The following is a 19,321-nucleotide window of genomic DNA, read 5'->3' on the forward strand; positions in this document are numbered from 1 at the left end:
TTGGTTGATTATGGTACCTAATGGTTTATCTATTTTATTGAATCTTGAATCTAATTCCTTCCTAATGGTTTTATTCTTAACTCTCTTCACCTCACTTCAGATATAATACACATACTACAAAATTAAACCACTTAAAGTTCACAATTTGGCATTATCATATTTAGACTCATACAACCATCACCACAATCTTTTTTTTTAAATATATTTTATTGATTATACCATTACAGTTGTTCTATTCCCCCCCTTCATTCCCCTCCACCCGCACACTCCCTCCCCCACCATTCTCCCCCCCTTAGTTTATAACCACGTCTCAAGTTCTTTGGATTCTATATTTTCGCCACTATTCTCGCCCTCCCCCCTATCTATTTTCTACCTACCCTCTATGCTATTTTCTGTGCCTTCTCCCCCCTTCTCCCCCTCCCACCCCCCTATATCTAACCCTCCATGTGTTCTTCATTTCTATGGTTCCACTCCTGATCTAGCTGTCCTCTTGGTTTGCTTTTGTTTTAGGTGTGGTTGTTAATAACTGTGTGTTTGCTGTCCTTTCACTGTTCATATTTTTCATCTTCTTTTTCTTATATAAGTCCCTTTAGCATTTCATATAATAAGGGCTTGGTGATGATGAACTCCTTGAACTTGACCTTATCTGAGAAGCACTTTATCTGTCCTTCCATTCTAAATGAAAGTTTTGCTGGATAAAGCAATCTTGGCTGTAGGTCTTTGGATTTCATGACTTGGAATACTTCTTTCCAGCCCCTTCTTGCCTGTAAGGTCTCTTTTGAGAAATCCGCTGACAGTCTGATGGGTACTCCTTTGTAGGTGACTGTCCCCTTATCTCTTGCTGCTTCTAGGATTCTCTCCTTCATTTTAGTCTTGGCTAATGTAATTATGATGTGCCTTGGTGTGTTCCTTCTTGGGTCCAACTTCTTTGGGACTCTCTGAGCTTCCTGGATTTCCTGGAAGTCTATTTCCTTTGCCAGACTGGGGAAGTTCTCCTTTATTATTTATTCAAATAAGTGTTCCACTGGTGGCTGTTTCTTTTTCCCTTCTAGTACCCCTATAATCTGGATATTAGAATGTTTAAAGATGTCCTGGAGGTTCCTAAGCCTCTCCTCATTTTTTTGAATTCTCATTTCTTCATTCCTTTCTGGTTGGATGTTTTGTTCTTCCTTCTGGTCCATTCCATTGATTTGAGTCCCAGTTTCCTTTCCATCGCTATTGGTTTCCTGGACATCTCCCTTCATTTCAATTAGTTTAGCCTTCATATGTTCCTCTAATTTGTGACTATAATCTACCAGTTCTGTGAGCATCCTGATAAACAGTGTCTTCAATTGTGCTTCTGAGAGGCTGGCAATTTCTCGGTGGCTGAGAGTTATTGGCTCTGGGACTTTGAGTTCTTCTTGAGCCATCTTTTGGGCTGTTCATGCCTGTTACATAGCAGGATCGGATCCCTAGGTGTTCACCAGAGCAGGGCAACTCAGTCGCTCGGTTGTGACGTTGTATGTGGGGATGGGGTCAAAGAGGAACAATGGCATTCTGTCTGCCACCTCCCGCGCTGCAGCCACAGGTGCCGCAGCTGCTGTCGTCACCGGGCCCACGTTTTTCATCCCACTGCACGCGAGTGTGCCACGGCCATCAGCCCTCGCCCCCTGGGGCCTGCGTGGTCCATCTCATTGTGCGCGAATGTGGGACCACGGTCAGACTGCCCCACACCCTGACTGGGTCCGGGCCACTTGCGCACCTGGTTCGGGGGATCTTTCCTGCCCGACCCTGCTCTGCTGCTGGCTCCGCCCCTCTTACCGTCCCAGTTGAACAGTTCGTCATTGTCGGACTTCCGTATAATTCAATTTTCTGGTCTTTGGCTGAGTCTTTGTTCTCCAAACCTTTGTTGTATTCAAACTTGGTTGTGGGAGAAGGCACAGTGTTTCCACCTATGCCTCCATCTTGGCAGAAGTCTCTTTAGACAATTTCTTTTACTGCCCAGAAAGAAACAATAATGAAATTAGTATAATTCTTTTTCTTCCACCTTTCCTTCAACTACTCATTTTTTAGTCAATCATACTCTCTCTTAATATTTACTTTTGTAGTTTTAGATACTATTGTGTATCTGTCATTTGATGCATGAACTTGATATATTTGATGAGTAGAAATAAGGTATCATACTTGGCCCTATCTCTTACTTTTTACCTTTTCTTCACCACAAACAACTTTTGTTAGTTATTCATTTCATTCTAATGAAATGGGAATGAATGAGAACTAACAATGTTTGTTAGTTATTCATTCTAATATTATTAGAATTTATATATTATATGTATCCTATAGCTATTGCCACAATCATGCCGTATAGTAAACCAGCCCAACTCATTGGTTTAAATAAAAAGAATTAATTTTCTCTCTTGCATCTGAAGGGTGGTTAATATAGACTTAGCTCAGATGGATTTGGTTTCAAGGTGAAACGTGGTCCACCTCTGCCCCTATCAGTCATCCTCTTTGAACCATGGGTTGGCCAGGGATATTCCTCTCAGAATGATGAAAGAAACTCAAAAAAGAATGAGTAGATGCAGCTCTGAACTATCATTTCCACACACATTCCATTGGCCAAAGCAAGTCAAATAGCCAACTGCAAAGTCCCATTGAAGAAGGAATAGATTCTGAGAGTGTGAAGGACTGGGAATAATAGTGTGATCAACAACAGTAGGAGCATAATCCCCCTATTTTTTTAATACTTATTTATTTTTAGAGAGAGGGGACAGAAGGAGAAAGAGAGGGGGAGAAACATCAATGGTTGCCTCTCATGTGTCCCCCACTAGAGACCTGGCCTGCAACCCAGGGATGTGCCCTAATTCGGAATCGAATCAGCGACCCTTTGCTTCATGGGCCCGCGCTCAATCCAATGAGCTACACCAGCCAGGGCCCCCCTATTTTTTTTAAGTCTCAGTTCTATAGTCATAGATTCACTGCTCATTATGGGTCCTATTGTCATAATTTATGCAATTATCTGGCACTGAACTTTTCTACCTGAGAATAGCATTCATAAGATAATGCATGATTGGATTTCTTACTTGAAACACTTTTTTTTTGGCACAATAATTGACATACAACAAAGCATGTATTTATAAGAATGTGATTTGACAACTTTGGACAGTGCATGTGCACTGTGAAACTACCACCACAATTATGATGGTGAACATATCCATCATCCTCAGCAGTTCCCCAGTTTCCTTTTCTATCTCTCTACTGCTCATACCCTCTTTTCTTCTCCCAGATGATTGATGATTTTGATTTCATCATTGTGTGATCCGAAGCAGAGAAACCAGCCAAGACCACCTGGACTAACCTACAGAACTGTGACCTAACAAGTTTCTGTTGTTTTAACCCTCTACGTTTGTGATGATTTGCTTGGAAGCAATAGAAAATGAATTTATTATATATCATGCTTTAATATAATTTATTTTAAGTTAACAGATCAAAGTAATACATTGATTAGAAACAAATGAGTGCAACTTTTGAACTAATGCCTCTTACTATGTATCTCTTCCTTTCCATTCCAGTGTTAACATATTGCACATTTTATTATCATTGTCCAGAATTTCTACTAAAATATGTGGTCATTCGCTTGTTTGGGAAGTTTTGATTTTCTTTATATTTAGGTGTCTAACTATAAAAGAAAGATACAGTAAGAATTGTGTAAATATGGGAGAATCAAGAATGCAGCACTCAAACTGTACTTGAAAAATAATTAAATAAAAAAAATTGGAAAAAAAAAAAAGAATGCAGCACTCATTGAAAAGGTGTATAAAAAATTTATAAACAGAATAACCCAGGGCATGGATACAACTAAGTGTTATGTTGCAAAAATTACTCTACAGTGTATAATTTCATCATTTTGTATAATGGTAGAAATATTAATTAATTCATTAAAGCTTTGGTATTTTAGATAAGTCACTAGTAAAGGAAGCAAAGTTTAAAAAGAAAAAAGCAGAGTTGGCAGACTTGGTGAGATGGAGACAGAGGTCTGAGTCCAGGGAGGTGAGATGACTAGAATTTATTGAACAGGGTTCTGGAGAAAAGGGACCAATACATGAAAAAGAAATCCGCATATTGATCCCTTTTATTCTCTGCTTAATAGTAAGCCATGCAAGCATAGAGTGAAATTCCACAAGCAGAGAATACTTGGGGAACTGCAAGATGAACAATTTCCGGGGAAATTGTTTGAGTGGGATATATTTGAGTTATATTAAGAAAGATTGGGGTATTCTCACTGAATTCCTCATGAGAGACTCCAGAAAAGTCATGACTTTGTAGTGTAGATCTAAATTATCCCTATAGTAAAAAGTATGTAAGACTAATGATGTCCAGCCCTGGCTGGTGTATCTCAGTGGATTGAGCGCGGGCATGTGAACCACACGATCACGGTTCGAGTCCCAGTCAGGGCACATGCCTGGGTTGCAGGCCGGTTCCTGGTTCCTGGTTCCCGGCAGGGGACAAATGAGAGGCAACCATACATTGATATTTCTCTCCTTCCCTTCCCCTCTAAGATAAATAAATAAAATCTTTAAAAAAAGACTAATGATGTCCAATATCATTGCTATTAGCCATGTCTAGCTCTTGAGTACTTGATATGTGTCCAGTGTGGTTGAGGAACTGGATAGGTGTAGCAGCCATTTGTATATTGCAGAAGAAAAGATGTGTGACAAAGCAATAGAATACATTTAAAGCCAAGTACAAAGAGAAAAATGGTGAAAAAATGAACAGACCGTCAGTGACCTATGGGGATGTTATCAAAAAGTCAAACATATATAATTGGAGTCCCAAAAAGAGAGCAGAGAGGGAAGGACAGAGGAAATCATTAAAGAAATAATTCCTGTGAAGAAAAATCTCTCAAATTGATGAAAATATCCCATGCTTACAAAATACTCAAAAAAACGCAGGCAGGCAAAACATGAAGAAAATCATACTAAGGCACATTGTACTCAAATGGCAAAACACAAAGCAATGAATAAGAGAAAAAATGTAAAGCAGCAACAAAAAAAGACATTTATAGACAAGATACAACAGATTTCTTACTGCAAACTGTGGAAGGCAGAAAATACTGGTATCTTTTTCAAGTGCCGAAAGTGTAAAAGTCAACTTAAAATTTGTGTATCCAGTGAACATTTCCTTCAAAGAATACATTACAGAATACCTCATCATTAGAAAGACCAACATCATAACAGGTACTGTTCAGTGCCAGAGGCTATGCCATCCACTTTACACATATTACCTCAATTGAGCTTCATTGCAACCTTATGAGTGAAGTATCAGTATTAGTGTCATTTACTGATGAGGAATCTAAAGCTTAAATACATTGAGTAGCTTGGGCAAGGTTACAGAAGACTCATAGAAGAGCTAGGGTGTATGTATGTATTCAGTCATTCAGTAAAATATTCTTTGAGCATTAAGTGCCAGGCATGATTTGGGGTCCAGACCACTGCAGTTGAGAAGTCAGACGAGGCCTCTTTTTCGCAGCTTGCTCTCTCATTGGTGACAGATAATTTTGAAGTGAATGATGGACAACTTCAGCCAGAAACAAGTGCCATGAAGAAAACAGAAGGCCTGGGGGTTGGGGATCAAGGCTCACCTAGGGGGAGTGGATTGGCCTCAGTCTGGAGAAAGCTCTCTGAGATGTAGACATTTGAACTAAGACTTACAGGAGATGCCTTGTGACACCAGAAATTTGGCATGCTCAGAGATCAGAGTGCGCCCACACAAACCTGTGTGGTCTAGCCTCTTGCTCCTGGGCCACCACACACCTGTACAGCATGTTACTGTTGTGGCTACTCTAAGCAACTGTAACACAGTGAGAAGTATTTGTGTATATAAACAAATAAAAGCTACAGTACAATGACAGTATAAAAGACAACAAATGGTGCACCTGTGTCGGCCATTTGTCACAGGATGGAGCTTGCAGGACTGGGAGTGGCTCTGGGGAGTCTGTGAGTGAGTGGCGAGTGAATTTTGTGAAGGTTCAAGATGTGACGGTGGACTTTATAAACACTGTCCACAAGCTCTTCCACTGCTTCTTTCAGACTCATAAATGGACCATCAAAGCTGTGGTCGATGGACTGTTGGTGCTGCTCCATGAACAGGGACATGGGTTGATTAGACAAACAGAGAAACTGGGTGGGCCAGGCATAGATCACAGTTAACAGTGATGATTGGGAGTGAAAGGCAGCCTGAGGATGAGTGGGAAGAAGAAATCAAGGTGGAGAGACGGAACAACACGGTATAGCTGTGGCAGTGTGGTTTTGGCTACAGGACGCTGGAGCTGTGGTAAGGCTAATGGGCTTGGTGTTATTCATAAGAGGGGGAGGTGACAGAACTCAAGGGGTGTAGAACTCAGTCCTCAATAGTTTAACGTTGGAAATTTGGTTTTGGTTCCATTGATACTATCTGGCACAAAGGGCTCCCTCTGATATTGATTAACAAAAATAAAACTTACCTATGCTTTACATCATTACTACCTGAAAATATTTCCAAAATACAGGGACGGGCTGGCCCCACACGACCACAGAAAGCTTTTACTTTGTGGCAGTGGCACTTAATACTTATTAGGTAGATCCTGTGGACCTGTATCCTTGCACAGGATCTTAGGTTGTCAAGAAAGAATCCGCAATCATCAGGGCACATGCCTGCGTTGCAGGCCAGTTCCTGGCAGGGGACTCACAAGAGGCAACCACACATTGATATTTCTCTGCTCTCCTTCCCTTTCCCTCTAAAGATAAATAAATAACATCTTTAAAAAAAAAGAATCTACAATCATGCGTTCTGAAGACCATCAAGCTAGATTTGGGTGGGAGGCAGGGCTGTAGTGACCTGTGCATATGTCATGCTGCAGGGACAGGGGACAGGCTCCTCTGTGCTGAACCAGGTCAGTGGTGACAGACTGGCATGTAGTCTGTGCACTCAAAATTGAGATGCTGCGAGGACTCGACTGCCAAGCCCCACAGATACTGCTTCCATCCAAGGAAAAAATTTTCCTGAGCCACATCTCTCCACTTCTTACAACTTTCCATTATAATTTAATGGGACCACTGTCATATGCACAGTCCTTCATGGACTGAAGTGTCATTACATAGCACATGACTATATCATTATTTTGGAAGATTTTGCAATTGAAGCATAAAAGTGAAATAATTACATTATTGAAAAATAAATTTTTTGGACACAGCATACCTATATAAAACATCAAAGAATCAACTGGCATACTAACTATAATGACTAAATGCTCTAATGGTTAAATTTAAAATATCATGAAATGAACAGCTCTTATGTAATCATTAATAGAAATGAAAACGGCCTGGCTGGTGTAGCTCAGTGGCTTGAGCGTGGTCTGAAAACCAAAGGGTCGCTGGTTCTATTCCCAGTCAGGGCACATGCCTGGGTGGCAGGCCAGGTCCTCAGTGGGGGTCATGTGAGAGGCAACCACATATTGATGTTTCTCTCTCTCTTTCTCCCTCCCTTCCCCTCTCTAAAAATAAATAAATAAAATCTTTTAAAAAATGGAAATGAAGTGAAAAATAAAATGATTCATAATAAAAACATGTAGAAAATGAGAATAAAATGCCTGTTTTCATTTTAGGTTGGAGGACTTCCTAACCATAAATTTATTTTTTAATACCACCAAACAGTCTATGGTATTTTGTTATACTAGCCTGACAAGACTAAGGCAAAGGTTTAGAAAACAATGCTTCTAGCCCTGGCTGGGTAGCTCAGTTGGTTAGAATGTTGTCTCCATTCACCAAGGTGGTAGATTTGATCTCGTCAGGGCACATACAAGAATTAACCAGTGAATGCAAGAATAAGTGGAACTCTTTCACCTTCCCTCTCTTCTTTCTAAAATCAACCAATTATATAAATGAAATAATGCTCCTAAATCTGACAACTTAGATGAAATGGACAATTTACTTGAAAGACTGTCAAATCTCAGGAAGAAATACATGATATACGCTATCCTCTATCTATTGAAAAAATTGATTTCAGATAAAAATTTTCCAGTAGAGGCCCAAATGGCATAACTAGTGAATTCTACCTACTAAGGAAGAAATTATATAAATTCTACCCACATTCTTTCATAATACAGGAGAGAAACTCATTTTGAGGTCAGTATTATACTGATCAGACAATGACATTAGAAGATAAAGAAACTACAGGTCAGTATCCCTCGTTAACATTGATGCAAAATACTCCACAAAATACTAGCAAAAGAATCCCAGCAATAGTCTAGGAATGCAATGTGATTCACCATATCGACATTATAAAGAAAAACCACATGATCACTTCAACAGATGCAGAAAAAAAATCTGAGAAAATCCCACATCCATTCATCATTAACATGTCTCAGAAAACTAAGAATAAAAGAATTTTCTCATCTTGACAAAGGCCATCGACAAGAATCCTGCAACAAACACTTAATGCTCAAATGCTGAATGTGGTGCCCTAGTGTTGGTGACAAGGGAGGGGCGTGTCTGAGCGCACAACTCCTTTCCCTACCCCTGGAAGCTCCAGCAAGAGAAGCAGGACAAGAAAAAGAAAAGAAAAGGCACTGGAAAGGAAAATTGGAAAGACCGGAAAGAAATAAAACATTTATTGTAACAATAATCTGCAAATAATATGACTAAGCAGAAAAAAATTATAAACCTATGTAAGTGAATTTGGTGTCGGGATACAAGGTCAGTATTTAAAAATCAATTGCATTACTAGTTATTACAAACGAACAACTGGAAACTGAAAATCTGAAGTCACACACAATAGCACGCACAAACTTTGAGGTGCTAATAATACATGAGCAAGATCCGAACACTGATGGAAGAAATTAGAGACCTGTATCCACGGAGCTATACGCTGCAGTCCTGGGTGGCAGAACAAGTATTAAAATGTCCACTTTCTCTAAACTGGCTTATGGATTCAAGGCAATCACCACAAAATCTAAACTGTGTTTGTTAACAGGCTGATTCTAAAACATCTATGGAAAGGCAAAGAAACTGAAATAGCAAGACAGTTTTGAAAAGAACAACAAAAAAGTTGGATTACTTGCTTATGCAATCGAGGCAACGCAGGATGGATGAAAGCAGACATGAACTAATGGAAGAGTTGAGAGAGACACTAGCGCTGTTAGTGTCAACTGATTTTTTGGACAAAGGTGCAAAGACAATGATGCATATGTAAATTTATATGTACCACGTATGAAAACTTATTCAAATGGATCAGACCTAAATGGATAGACTGAAAACTATTAAACTTCTATTGGCAAGTTGGGTGGATTTCTTAGATATGACACCCAAAGCGTAACACATTAAAGTTGGTAAAGTGAACTTCGTGAAAATTAAGAACTTCTGCTCTTCAATAAGCTGTCAGTAGATAAGCCTCAGACTGGGAGAAAATATTTGTAAAGCACATGTCTGGTAAAGGTTTTGTATTCAGATTATACATATTAAGATCTGGTTAGAAATATGAAAAAAACAAATTGGGTTACTATTTTTTACTTTTTCAAATAGACAAGGATAAAACATGGGATTTTGTCCATTAGTGAGCATGAATATACAATACCATATACCTTAACACCACACTTATGTTGTCGACAGGTTCTTGGAACCATCAATAATGTGTAACAAAGCCATTTTTACTGAGGCTAATTGATAAGAATGAGCAAAGTTCCTATGGCATCTCACCAACCTTATACTGAAATGCCATTATTTAAAAACCTGCTGCACTTGTGATGGAACTTCCATTTTTCGAAAGGCAATCTGACAATGTATTTCTAGGAATATCCTAAAAATTTTACATATCATGGCTGCGACATATATTCGCTGTTCCAATATATGTATTTGAAAAAGAAAAATCACTCTTAACAACAGGGACTGATTAAAATATTGGGTCATCCATAAATGTTAGGCTATGAAGACACAAAAATCTTGCTTAAAGAAAGTATTTGACATAGGAAACTGCTCGATACCGTGTAGAGAAACATGACATTATACAGTTCCAATTACTGCAAAAAAAGAAAAAAAGTATACCCACAAGAGAATAAAAATACATACAAATGTGAATGGGTTTTTTTCCTGAGGTTACTGGTGGGGTCTTTTTTTTTTAACATATATTCAGACCACATTAGTTTTAAAAGGAATTTAGACATTAGAAAGTTAGCATAAATCTGCAACATGAAACTCCTGGTATCCTCATAAGGAGCAACCTAGCATAGCATGTGAGGATCTGATCTTGCAACGGGGTAGGCAGACTGAGTAACCTGGCTGAAGGGGCATCTCAGAACTCTCTTCCATTCTATTACACAGACGTCATAGTTGGCATTTGGGTTCTCCCTCCATTCTTGGGCCCTAGAGGTATCTCTCCAGGGTCATGTTGAATAGTGGTTTTACTTGGGCATAAATGTTTTGGGTTTTTCATTTATTCAGATCCCAATTTTGTTTTTAATTATGAAGCTCTTCCAGTAAAGAATGAATACCTGATAAATGCTGTTGACTTAACTGCCGCCCCCTGGTGGCAGAGTACTCAAATAACTTGTTACTGTTCAAGACACATAGCCAACACGCTAGAACATTAAAGACACATACCTGATTTTCCCCATTAAGCCCATTAAGTTTTGTTCACCAAATGCCTTTTGGAAGAAACTAGTCTTGGCAGTGCCTTGTTTGTTAGGGACTATGTTAGGAGGAACCTTTAAATATTATTACTACAAGCCTATAAAGTGTTTCTTTATAGATACTGTAGGTTACAAAGTCTAATACCCAATGAAATGTTGAGTAGAAGAAACTCAACTTATCATTCCACCAAATACCTTCAGCATTTGAGAACACCCCAAGACTTTGTAAATTCACTAAGCATTTGAGTAATACTAAATTGAGTTGTAATGTTTGGCCACATAAGCATAATTTCAGTGAAGCAGGGTTAGTTTCCTAAGCTTTAGGGTTGGGGAGGTGTGTAAAATACCATTTTAACAATGGTAAAAAACAACTAAGTCAAGATCAGAACAGATACCTGAAATAGTATGTTCTTAAATATTAAAGAAAATGACTTGGTTCTGGATCACTAGGATACATTTTTCTTTGGGGGGCTGGGGTAGGGGAAGCTTGGTTTTGTTCTTTCTGAAACGTACATTACCATGTCCACTTGGATTTATATGTGGCAGGAAAAAACCACACTGAAGCAGCGCACTCTAAGCAGGTAATGGGTTATATCTCACTAAAAATACTTTTATCAGTACTGTTTTAGCTTTCACATATAACTTTACAATATAAACACATTCCTCACGTACATACTGTTACATGCTGAAAGAACCTGTTTTCATTTCTAGTTTTCTTAAGAAATAACTGCAACCAGAAAAATCCTTACTTAATATGAAAGGAACAAATGTGTATCTTTTATTACAAGACTAACAGCTTCACAGAAGCTTAATATCCACTAGTTACATATATATATAAATATGTATTGATACTTTTAACTATTGCCCAGCCACTAAAGATAAAATATTAACAGAATGACTTTTTCATATTGTAATTTTTAAAAAAAGATTTTTAGAGAGAAGTGAAGGGAGGGGATAAGAGAGAAAGAGAAAAATCATTGTGTGGTTGACTCTCATGCACCCCTACTGGGGACCTGGCCTGCAACCTAGGCATGCACCCTCGACTGGGAATTGAACCGGTGACCCTTTGATTCGCAGTCTGGCGCTCTATCCACTGAACCACGCCAGCCAGGGCACATACTGTAATTAAAAAAAAAAAAAGTTAAGAAAGAAGTGGTAGAATATGCATGTTTGTAGGTATCAAGAGAATAGGAGAATACAAGCAACTTGACAAGACTTTATTCTAAGTGTAATTTTTATTAATAAACAGATTAATCATGACCATAAGTGGCTGGGCTTAGTTTGCTACACCAATTAAAAACTGATACTTGAGAACAGTTACAATTTATAATAGCATTCCTTTATAGAGGCATTTTAATTTTAGCAATGTTTCTCTTAAATATAGAAAACTAAACTTTAGTGTCATGAGTGAAAATCATTATAGCTGCTGCTGAATTAAAAAAGAATTTCCAAGAGCTGTTTTGGTGATGTTGCCTCAAGACCCGCACCCCAACTTTAGGGAAACAAGCTCCCAAAGAAACCAGAGAGAGTGCCCGATCAGAGACAGAGTATCAGTGTTCCATGCTTGTGGCAGGAAAACAGCCCACTGCCAAGTGTGAAGAACAAACAACACAAATTACGAATGCACCCAAGATCCCCAAATAAATTAGAAGTGCCATTATTTTAAGAATTATCAGACATATAATCAATGTGTTTAAATACAAATTCCAATTTAAGTCCAAAAGATACAGTAATTTTATTACATAAAATTTCTCCTGTGTGCTAAAAATGTTTACAAGACATAATATTTGTATAAGTGTAGAGGGCGTTATGGTCGAATTGCTTCATCATTTTTCATTGATGAGAATAGAACAGCAGGTAATGGACATAAATAGAAGCACTCAGAATCCTCCAAAATTCAAGGCTGTTATATTACTGCTCAAGCAAAGCATACTACCATTCTTTAATAATATAAATGCCTACTCAATTTATCTTTTAAAAATAAAGTCCATTTGTTCTCCATTAAAGCTTCTGCAAGACTGACGAAGGTACATTTTACCTATATAAAATAAGGGTTCTCATCTTCTTTGGATAAGGTATCACCACGCAGGGAAATGTAGTCCTATACAGGTTACTCAATTTTATTTGAGGCAGCTGTTGGAGTCCATTAAGCACTTTTCAAACACTGTATCTTTAAAGTTTGTTTTTAATAGTAATAGCTTTGGAAAACCAAAAATAGAGAAAAATCATCTGTGGCAAAGTACATTTCATTTAGATTTGATAGCAATAAAATACAAAAAAAATTTAGTGCAGTGTCAGTTTTATCTACGTATATCACTTGAGGATAGTTTTGTGTAATGTTTTATGACTGAATGACAAAAAAAGTTTTAACTTGTTAAAAAAAGTTTTCAAAGTCTGACTTAGTATTTAGTAAGGCAAAAATGAAATTAAGTACGGTAAAAAGTATTTTAAAATGAAGCTCCATAAATTTGGTTCCCATTTACAATTCTATTAACAGATGGGTTAAGGGTAGATGTAATGTATCCAAATACCCTTGTAACTAGTTAAAAAAAACCCTCTAGTAGCATTTATAGGGTGTGAAATCCAATATATAAAACCAAAACATGTTCAGAACCAATACCTCTCCTTCACCATGTAAAAGAACACTTGTTAAAAATAACAAAAACACCAGTAAGACAATGGAAATTCATGTCATTTTGCCCAGAGTTATGACACAAAATATTGGCATAAAGAGGTAGATTAAAAAGAAAAAGAAAACCAGATTCTCCATTCTTTGTCACTTTTATTCAGTAGTAGTTTTTTTTCCCTTATTTTCAGTGCCAGACATGGCAAGGAGTGATTACAGCCAACTGTTACTAAAACATTTGTTCGCAACATATACTCCCCTTTACCACTGACCCCAAACTGACTCCTTTTGTGTGCTTTCGTTCCTTCTCGAATATACCACCACCAAGACTGGGTGGAGGGGCAAGGGTGAGAGACGTGAAGGGAAGAGTCCAGGAGGCCAGAGAGGAGGAATGCTACAAGCCACAGTAAGAATGAGCTGTATTTAATTTAAAAAAGGGGGGAGGGGTGTACCCCACAAATGATACAGTAATGAGGATACACAATTAAATCCCATAAGCATGACTGACAGCTTTCACTGTGTTTGATGTCATCACAATGCAAGGCATAGAAAGTGGAGTAAATCAATGTTGATACAGTCCAATCTAGTCCATTAGGCAAGATGGTGCAAGAAGTCATTTAAATTAAAAGTGCCCTAACCTTACCTAAATGGCTAGCAGACATGGAGAACACCACAGTGAAGAATCCACAGAGCTTTCTCCATGTAGCTATACACGTGTTGTCGAATGGCACATTGTCAAACACTGGAAAGGGGCACCACAATGGACCTCTCTCTGTTTTAGGTACATATGCTAGATTCAACTATCTCAACTAAGCAGGAAGTGGGCTCTTCTGCTGGGAATGCCAACCTAATTCACTTTGTCTTGAAATATATACAGATTGTTTGTAGTAGCTACAGCAATGATGTTCTCCTTGGGATGCCAGGCTGTATGAAGTATTTTCTTGTTGAAGTCTAGGCTGTCAACACTTATTTCATCCTTCTTTCTCTTGCCACTTGCACAGACTTTGCGTGGCTTCAGAACCGTGCGTGGTTTATTGTTTTCCCGTGATGCTTCTAGGGTTATGTCTCGCTTTGTGTTCCTGTCAAACATTCTGAAGAAATTATTGTAAGATCCAGTCATGACAACACTGTAAAAGTAGACAGAACATTTAGTCAAATGAGTGAGTTTGTTTTCAGTAAAATGATTCTGTGACAATCCTGGCCTAGTGCTTCACTGGAAATAGCTATTTTAAGGAGATTTGGATTTCAGGGTGAGGCTGGTGACACCGGCCCAGAAATACAGTATGAGTTAGCTTGGTTGTTAAAAACCCTTCCTTTTCATGACTACCCAAACTATCACCAAAGTGGAAAGCAGCCTCAAGTAAAGATCTTAGCAGTACTGAGTTACCCTGTTGAGTATCTTTACAACTACAAATTACGCCATCAACCAGACCAGACACTTTCTAGAAATACCAACCAACAGTGGTACTCCCAGGCTCTAAAACCACTTCCCCTCCCCGAAAGGAAGGCGTGGTATAGAACTGTTCACAAGAAACCAATGCTTTATGATTTAAAATATAAGCTATTTAATTGTTCACAGGTCACTGCCTAGTTTGGATAATCACATCTTGCAATGCTTATAGTAGGAGATATGCCTCTGAGAATATCAAGTAGCATATACAATTTTTATTAACAGAAAACCATTTTACCTGTAACACCAAAAACATTTTTAGCAATTCTTTGGACAAATATATTTATATCAGTTTAAGGAGTGCCAAATTCTTACCCTGCCCAAGACATGTTCTGTCATCCATCACTGCTCAACACAGTGTAAGTACTAAGTATCCCAGCGAGTAAAACTTCACACATTTGAAACTGTTAATAATTTACAAAGGGTGTGATGCTCCCATTACAACATTCCCATATGGTTTAGATTATTATTGTAAAGAAGATTACAGGAAACCAAGAAATGGTTTCAAGTGAAGTAAGGCTTGAAAGCAACTCTTACTACAAACATTACACACCATACAGGTCATATTTAGTAACATTAAGTCCCCCAAAGAACAACTGACATTTTAATTGAACTCATGTTGATGTTGATGCACACACCTGAAGGTAGGTAATAAAACTGTATTTCTTTTTTTAAAAATATTTTATTTATTTGTTTATAAACAGAGGGGAAGGGAAGGAGAAAGAGTGGAAGAGAAACATCAGTGTGTGGTTGCCTCTCATGTGTCCCCTACTGGGAACTGGCCTGCAACCCAGGCATGTGCCCTGACTGGGAATCGAACTAGTGACCCTTTGCTTCACAAGCTCGTGCTCAATCCACTGAGCTACACTAGCCAGGGCAAAACTGTACTTCTTTTAAAACAATTAATATAATTTAGATGAGCACCACCATGTTATATGAATTTGTGAAGTTTTATTAAATTAGAATATATGATCTATGACTATTTGTAGATTTTAAAAGGTGTTATTAGGCCAACATTTCTGTGGTATTCCTGTAAAAAATGTATAACCTAAATTTAATCATGAGGAAACAGAAAACAAATTAAAAACTTTCTGTAAAATAACTGGCTTGTGTTTTTTAAAAACACCAAGGTCACCAAAGACGAGGAAAGAATAAAGAATTATTTCATATTAAAGCTGACTAATGAGATAGGACAACTGTCACATATGCTTTTGGATTGGATACTGAACCCCATTTATTTTTGTTTGCAAGACAGGACACAATTTGAGAATTGGTGAAATTTTAATGGAATCTGTGGATGAGATGGTAGTGCATCAAATGGGAATTTTTCCACTTTCGAGGCTGACACTGTCATTGTATATAGGTGGGGGTCTAATCTTAGAAAATACTCATTCAAGAATTCAGGGGCAATATGTTTAGAATTTACTCTCAACTGGATCACATAAAAAGTGTGTTTGTGTGTAAGTGCCTGTGTGTATATGTGTGTCTGGTCTGACCAGAAAAAGCCCAACCATTGTTATTTTTCTTCTTCCCTTTATTCCCCTCCGCCCTGTACTCCCTTCCCACCATCATTCCCCCCACCTTGGTTCATGTCCATGGGTCATGCATGTAAGTTCTTTGGCTTCTCCATTTTCCAACCATTGTTAATACAATGAGAACAGTTTGAGCAGCACTGATGTAATTTGGCAGCCAAGGACAGTGGACTGGAATGTGCATGGATAACAATGACAACTTGACTGCACTAGCCGGTGGGGGGTGGTAGATGCTGAGTGAGCATGTGTACTCTGTGGCCGTCATATTCAAACTGAGCGAGTAAAGCAATGAATCTGCATCAAATTTTGCATTACGCTCAAACATTCCTCCATGGAAATTGTCTGTCGGAGTCAGAAGGCTGCAGCTATGGACAACTGGCGTATCACAACCATGCAGCCACTCATGTATCATGTCTCGTGCTGAGTTTTTTGGGCAAAATATCAAATCACTCAGGTGACTCAGCACCCCCCTACAGCCCAAGTTTGGTACCCTGAAACTTCCGGCTTTTCCCAAAACTAAAATCGCCTTTGAAAGGGAAGAGATTTCAGACCATGAATGAGATTCAGGAAAATATGACAGGGCAGCTGATGGTGACTGGGAGAACTGTGTGAGGTCCCAAGGTGTCTCCTTTGAAGGAGACTGAGATATCACTTTTCTGTGTACAATGTTTCTTGTATCTTCTTCACTAAACATCTCTATTTTTCATACTTCATGGACTTTTTCTGGACAGAAAATTACCGTTTAACATTCCAAATGAAATATCTACTGTCTAAATATTGCTAGAGTTTAATGGCAGAGTAACAACCAAACTGAAATTTTAACATTTTAGCTGCTAGTATGTCAAACTTGATTGATCTGGTTCATAAAAGATGAAAATTTAAAGGTAGTTAAATCATAATTTATAGAATTTTTGTATATTTTCACATTTACTTAGTAACATACAATGTTTCATTCTGAATCTGCCAATATTGTTATAAGATTACTAAATTTATTTCAAGGAAAACTAAGAAGGCAGGGCAATGAAGTTAGAATTGGTTAATTTATGTCAATCTAAAAAAAGTTTGCCATATTTTTAATATGGCAACCATTTTAGGAGGAGTGATGAAATAGTATATTTCTTTCCTCTAATATAGCGATCTTCAACTGGTGTGCCTCAAGAATTTTAAAACATGCAACCCCTGACTATAGTTAGGGGCACTGACCACTTTTCCCTTAGATTGTCTAATAGGAAAATGAAACCAGCCAACACAATAGCTGTCCAGTGTGAATGAATCAAAATGATACTTTACGTGTGCCATGAGATGAAAAAGGTTGAAAGTTGTTGCTGAAATAAAATGAAATTTGAATGAGTTCAAATTAAAATCAATTACCTATCAGAGCCATTCCAACAACATTCGAATTTGTCAAATATGCAGTCATTTTCATACAGTGAACAAAGCTTACTTCTGAGGTATTCATGCACCTGGGGAAACATAAATACATATATATNTAGCTGTCCAGTGTGAATGAATCAAAATGATACTTTACGTGTGCCATGAGATGAAAAAGGTTGAAAGTTGTTGCTGAAATAAAATGAAATTTGAATGAGTTCAAATTAAAATCAATTACCTATCAGAGCCATTCCAACAACATTCGAATTTGTCAAATATGCAGTCATTTTCATACAGCGAACAAAGCTTACTTCTGAGGTATTCATGCACCTGGGGAAACATAAATATATATATATATATTCTTAATTGACACCCCAAGATTTACTGATTAAAATTAGAAAACTGATTTAAAAAGTCTGCATGTCTTAAAGGCATATTTAGATACATACACATACCTTTCAATCTCACTGAAACTTGATTCCCTTAGTAACAACAAAGACATTTACTCTGTTACAAACGTATTAAGACCCATTCAAGGAGCACACATTTTACTCCCGAACAACAGAGCACACATTTACTCTCGGCACTCTTTGTAAGTCTGACTAGTGTGTAGGCCAGAAAACATATGAAAATGGCTCAGATAAGAGACTAGAGATTACAGCAATATTTGAAATATGCTGCCACTTGGTGTTCAGTCTACAAGTTGCTGATAAAAAAAACACTCCATACTGTGCTTTACTTCCTTTTAAAATGCCATTTTCTGGGCATAGGCACATGTGTTATACACAGCACAACCACGTCCTGGTTTGGTCATAAATTACATGGGTACTCTAGGTGCACATCAATAAAAACTGGTATCACCTGATATTACTTATACAATAGCAAAGCTAATGAAAATACATATATACCTTGCTCTTAGAAATACAATTCTAAATAATATAAATCTGGTATTTTAAATATATCCTGAGAAATGATATCTTTCATTAACATGGTTAAATTACAAAGGACAGTTTAAAAATACTTCTGCTATCTGAAAAAAAAAAGGACATTAAAAAGAAGTGATGAGAGACAAGAGTAGGTGCCTTCTAAATGTTAGAATTCTGTTCTTTATGAAACAACCTAAAGTCACCTTAACTTTAAGCACAGTGGCATGATTTGTGCCACATCTGCAGACATCAAGTAGAAATCTGTTAACATGGAGGAATTGCAATTCATATAGGGTCAGGATTAAAAGTGAACATGTTAAGGTGAAACACTAATAAAGTCAGAATTACCCTTCAATCACACACAGCTCACCAAGGTGCTTATACAAATGCACAGAAAAAACACCGACCTCAATCTGCATACACTACATCTGAGTATGATGTGACATCATTTTCAATCACTAACCTAACTCAGCATAGGCAGAAAAACTGCCAGTAAGGTAAAAATTAGGTAAATTGTAACAACTGAGCCAAGTTTTGAAATGAATGTACAGGTTTTCCCAACAATTTATGAGTATGAAGCTAAGATTCAAACTGATTATTCTCAGTGAGAATGGAGCAGTGGGAGCGAGGATCGCTAGGACGCAGATCAGAAATCTGGCAGTTACACAACACAAGTGTATTGTGTTGGCCAAAGAGTCTGTTATGTTTTTTCCGTACAATGGCTCTAGTTGCACTTAGTTGTCTGTAACTTTATTTGAAACAATTTTGTTAGACTGC

At 37.8% G+C, this 19,321-nt stretch overlaps 1 protein-coding gene across 2 annotated transcripts in view; it reads right to left on the reverse strand.

Annotated features, from left to right (window-relative positions):
* Positions 1 to 11,859: 11,859 nt before the first annotated feature.
* The window catches only part of PPP2R2A (protein phosphatase 2 regulatory subunit Balpha), a 93,806-nt gene continuing 86,344 nt past the window's right edge, over positions 11,860 to 19,321 (reverse strand). For both annotated transcript variants that reach the window (XM_037038698.1, XM_037038700.1), the window contains exons 9-10: positions 17,857 to 17,948; positions 11,860 to 14,392 (exon numbers count right to left, since the gene is read on the reverse strand). In XM_037038698.1, coding sequence (XP_036894593.1) covers positions 14,113 to 14,392; positions 17,857 to 17,948 — 372 coding nt within the window. In that variant the 3' untranslated portion in view covers positions 11,860 to 14,112. The remainder of the gene's footprint in view (positions 14,393 to 17,856; positions 17,949 to 19,321) is intronic.

This window comes from Sturnira hondurensis, unplaced genomic scaffold (genome assembly GCF_014824575.4).
Source record: "Sturnira hondurensis isolate 20B ecotype Veracruz unplaced genomic scaffold, ASM1482457v3 Scaffold0024805, whole genome shotgun sequence".
In the NCBI taxonomy this organism is placed as follows: Eukaryota; Metazoa; Chordata; class Mammalia; order Chiroptera; family Phyllostomidae; genus Sturnira; species Sturnira hondurensis.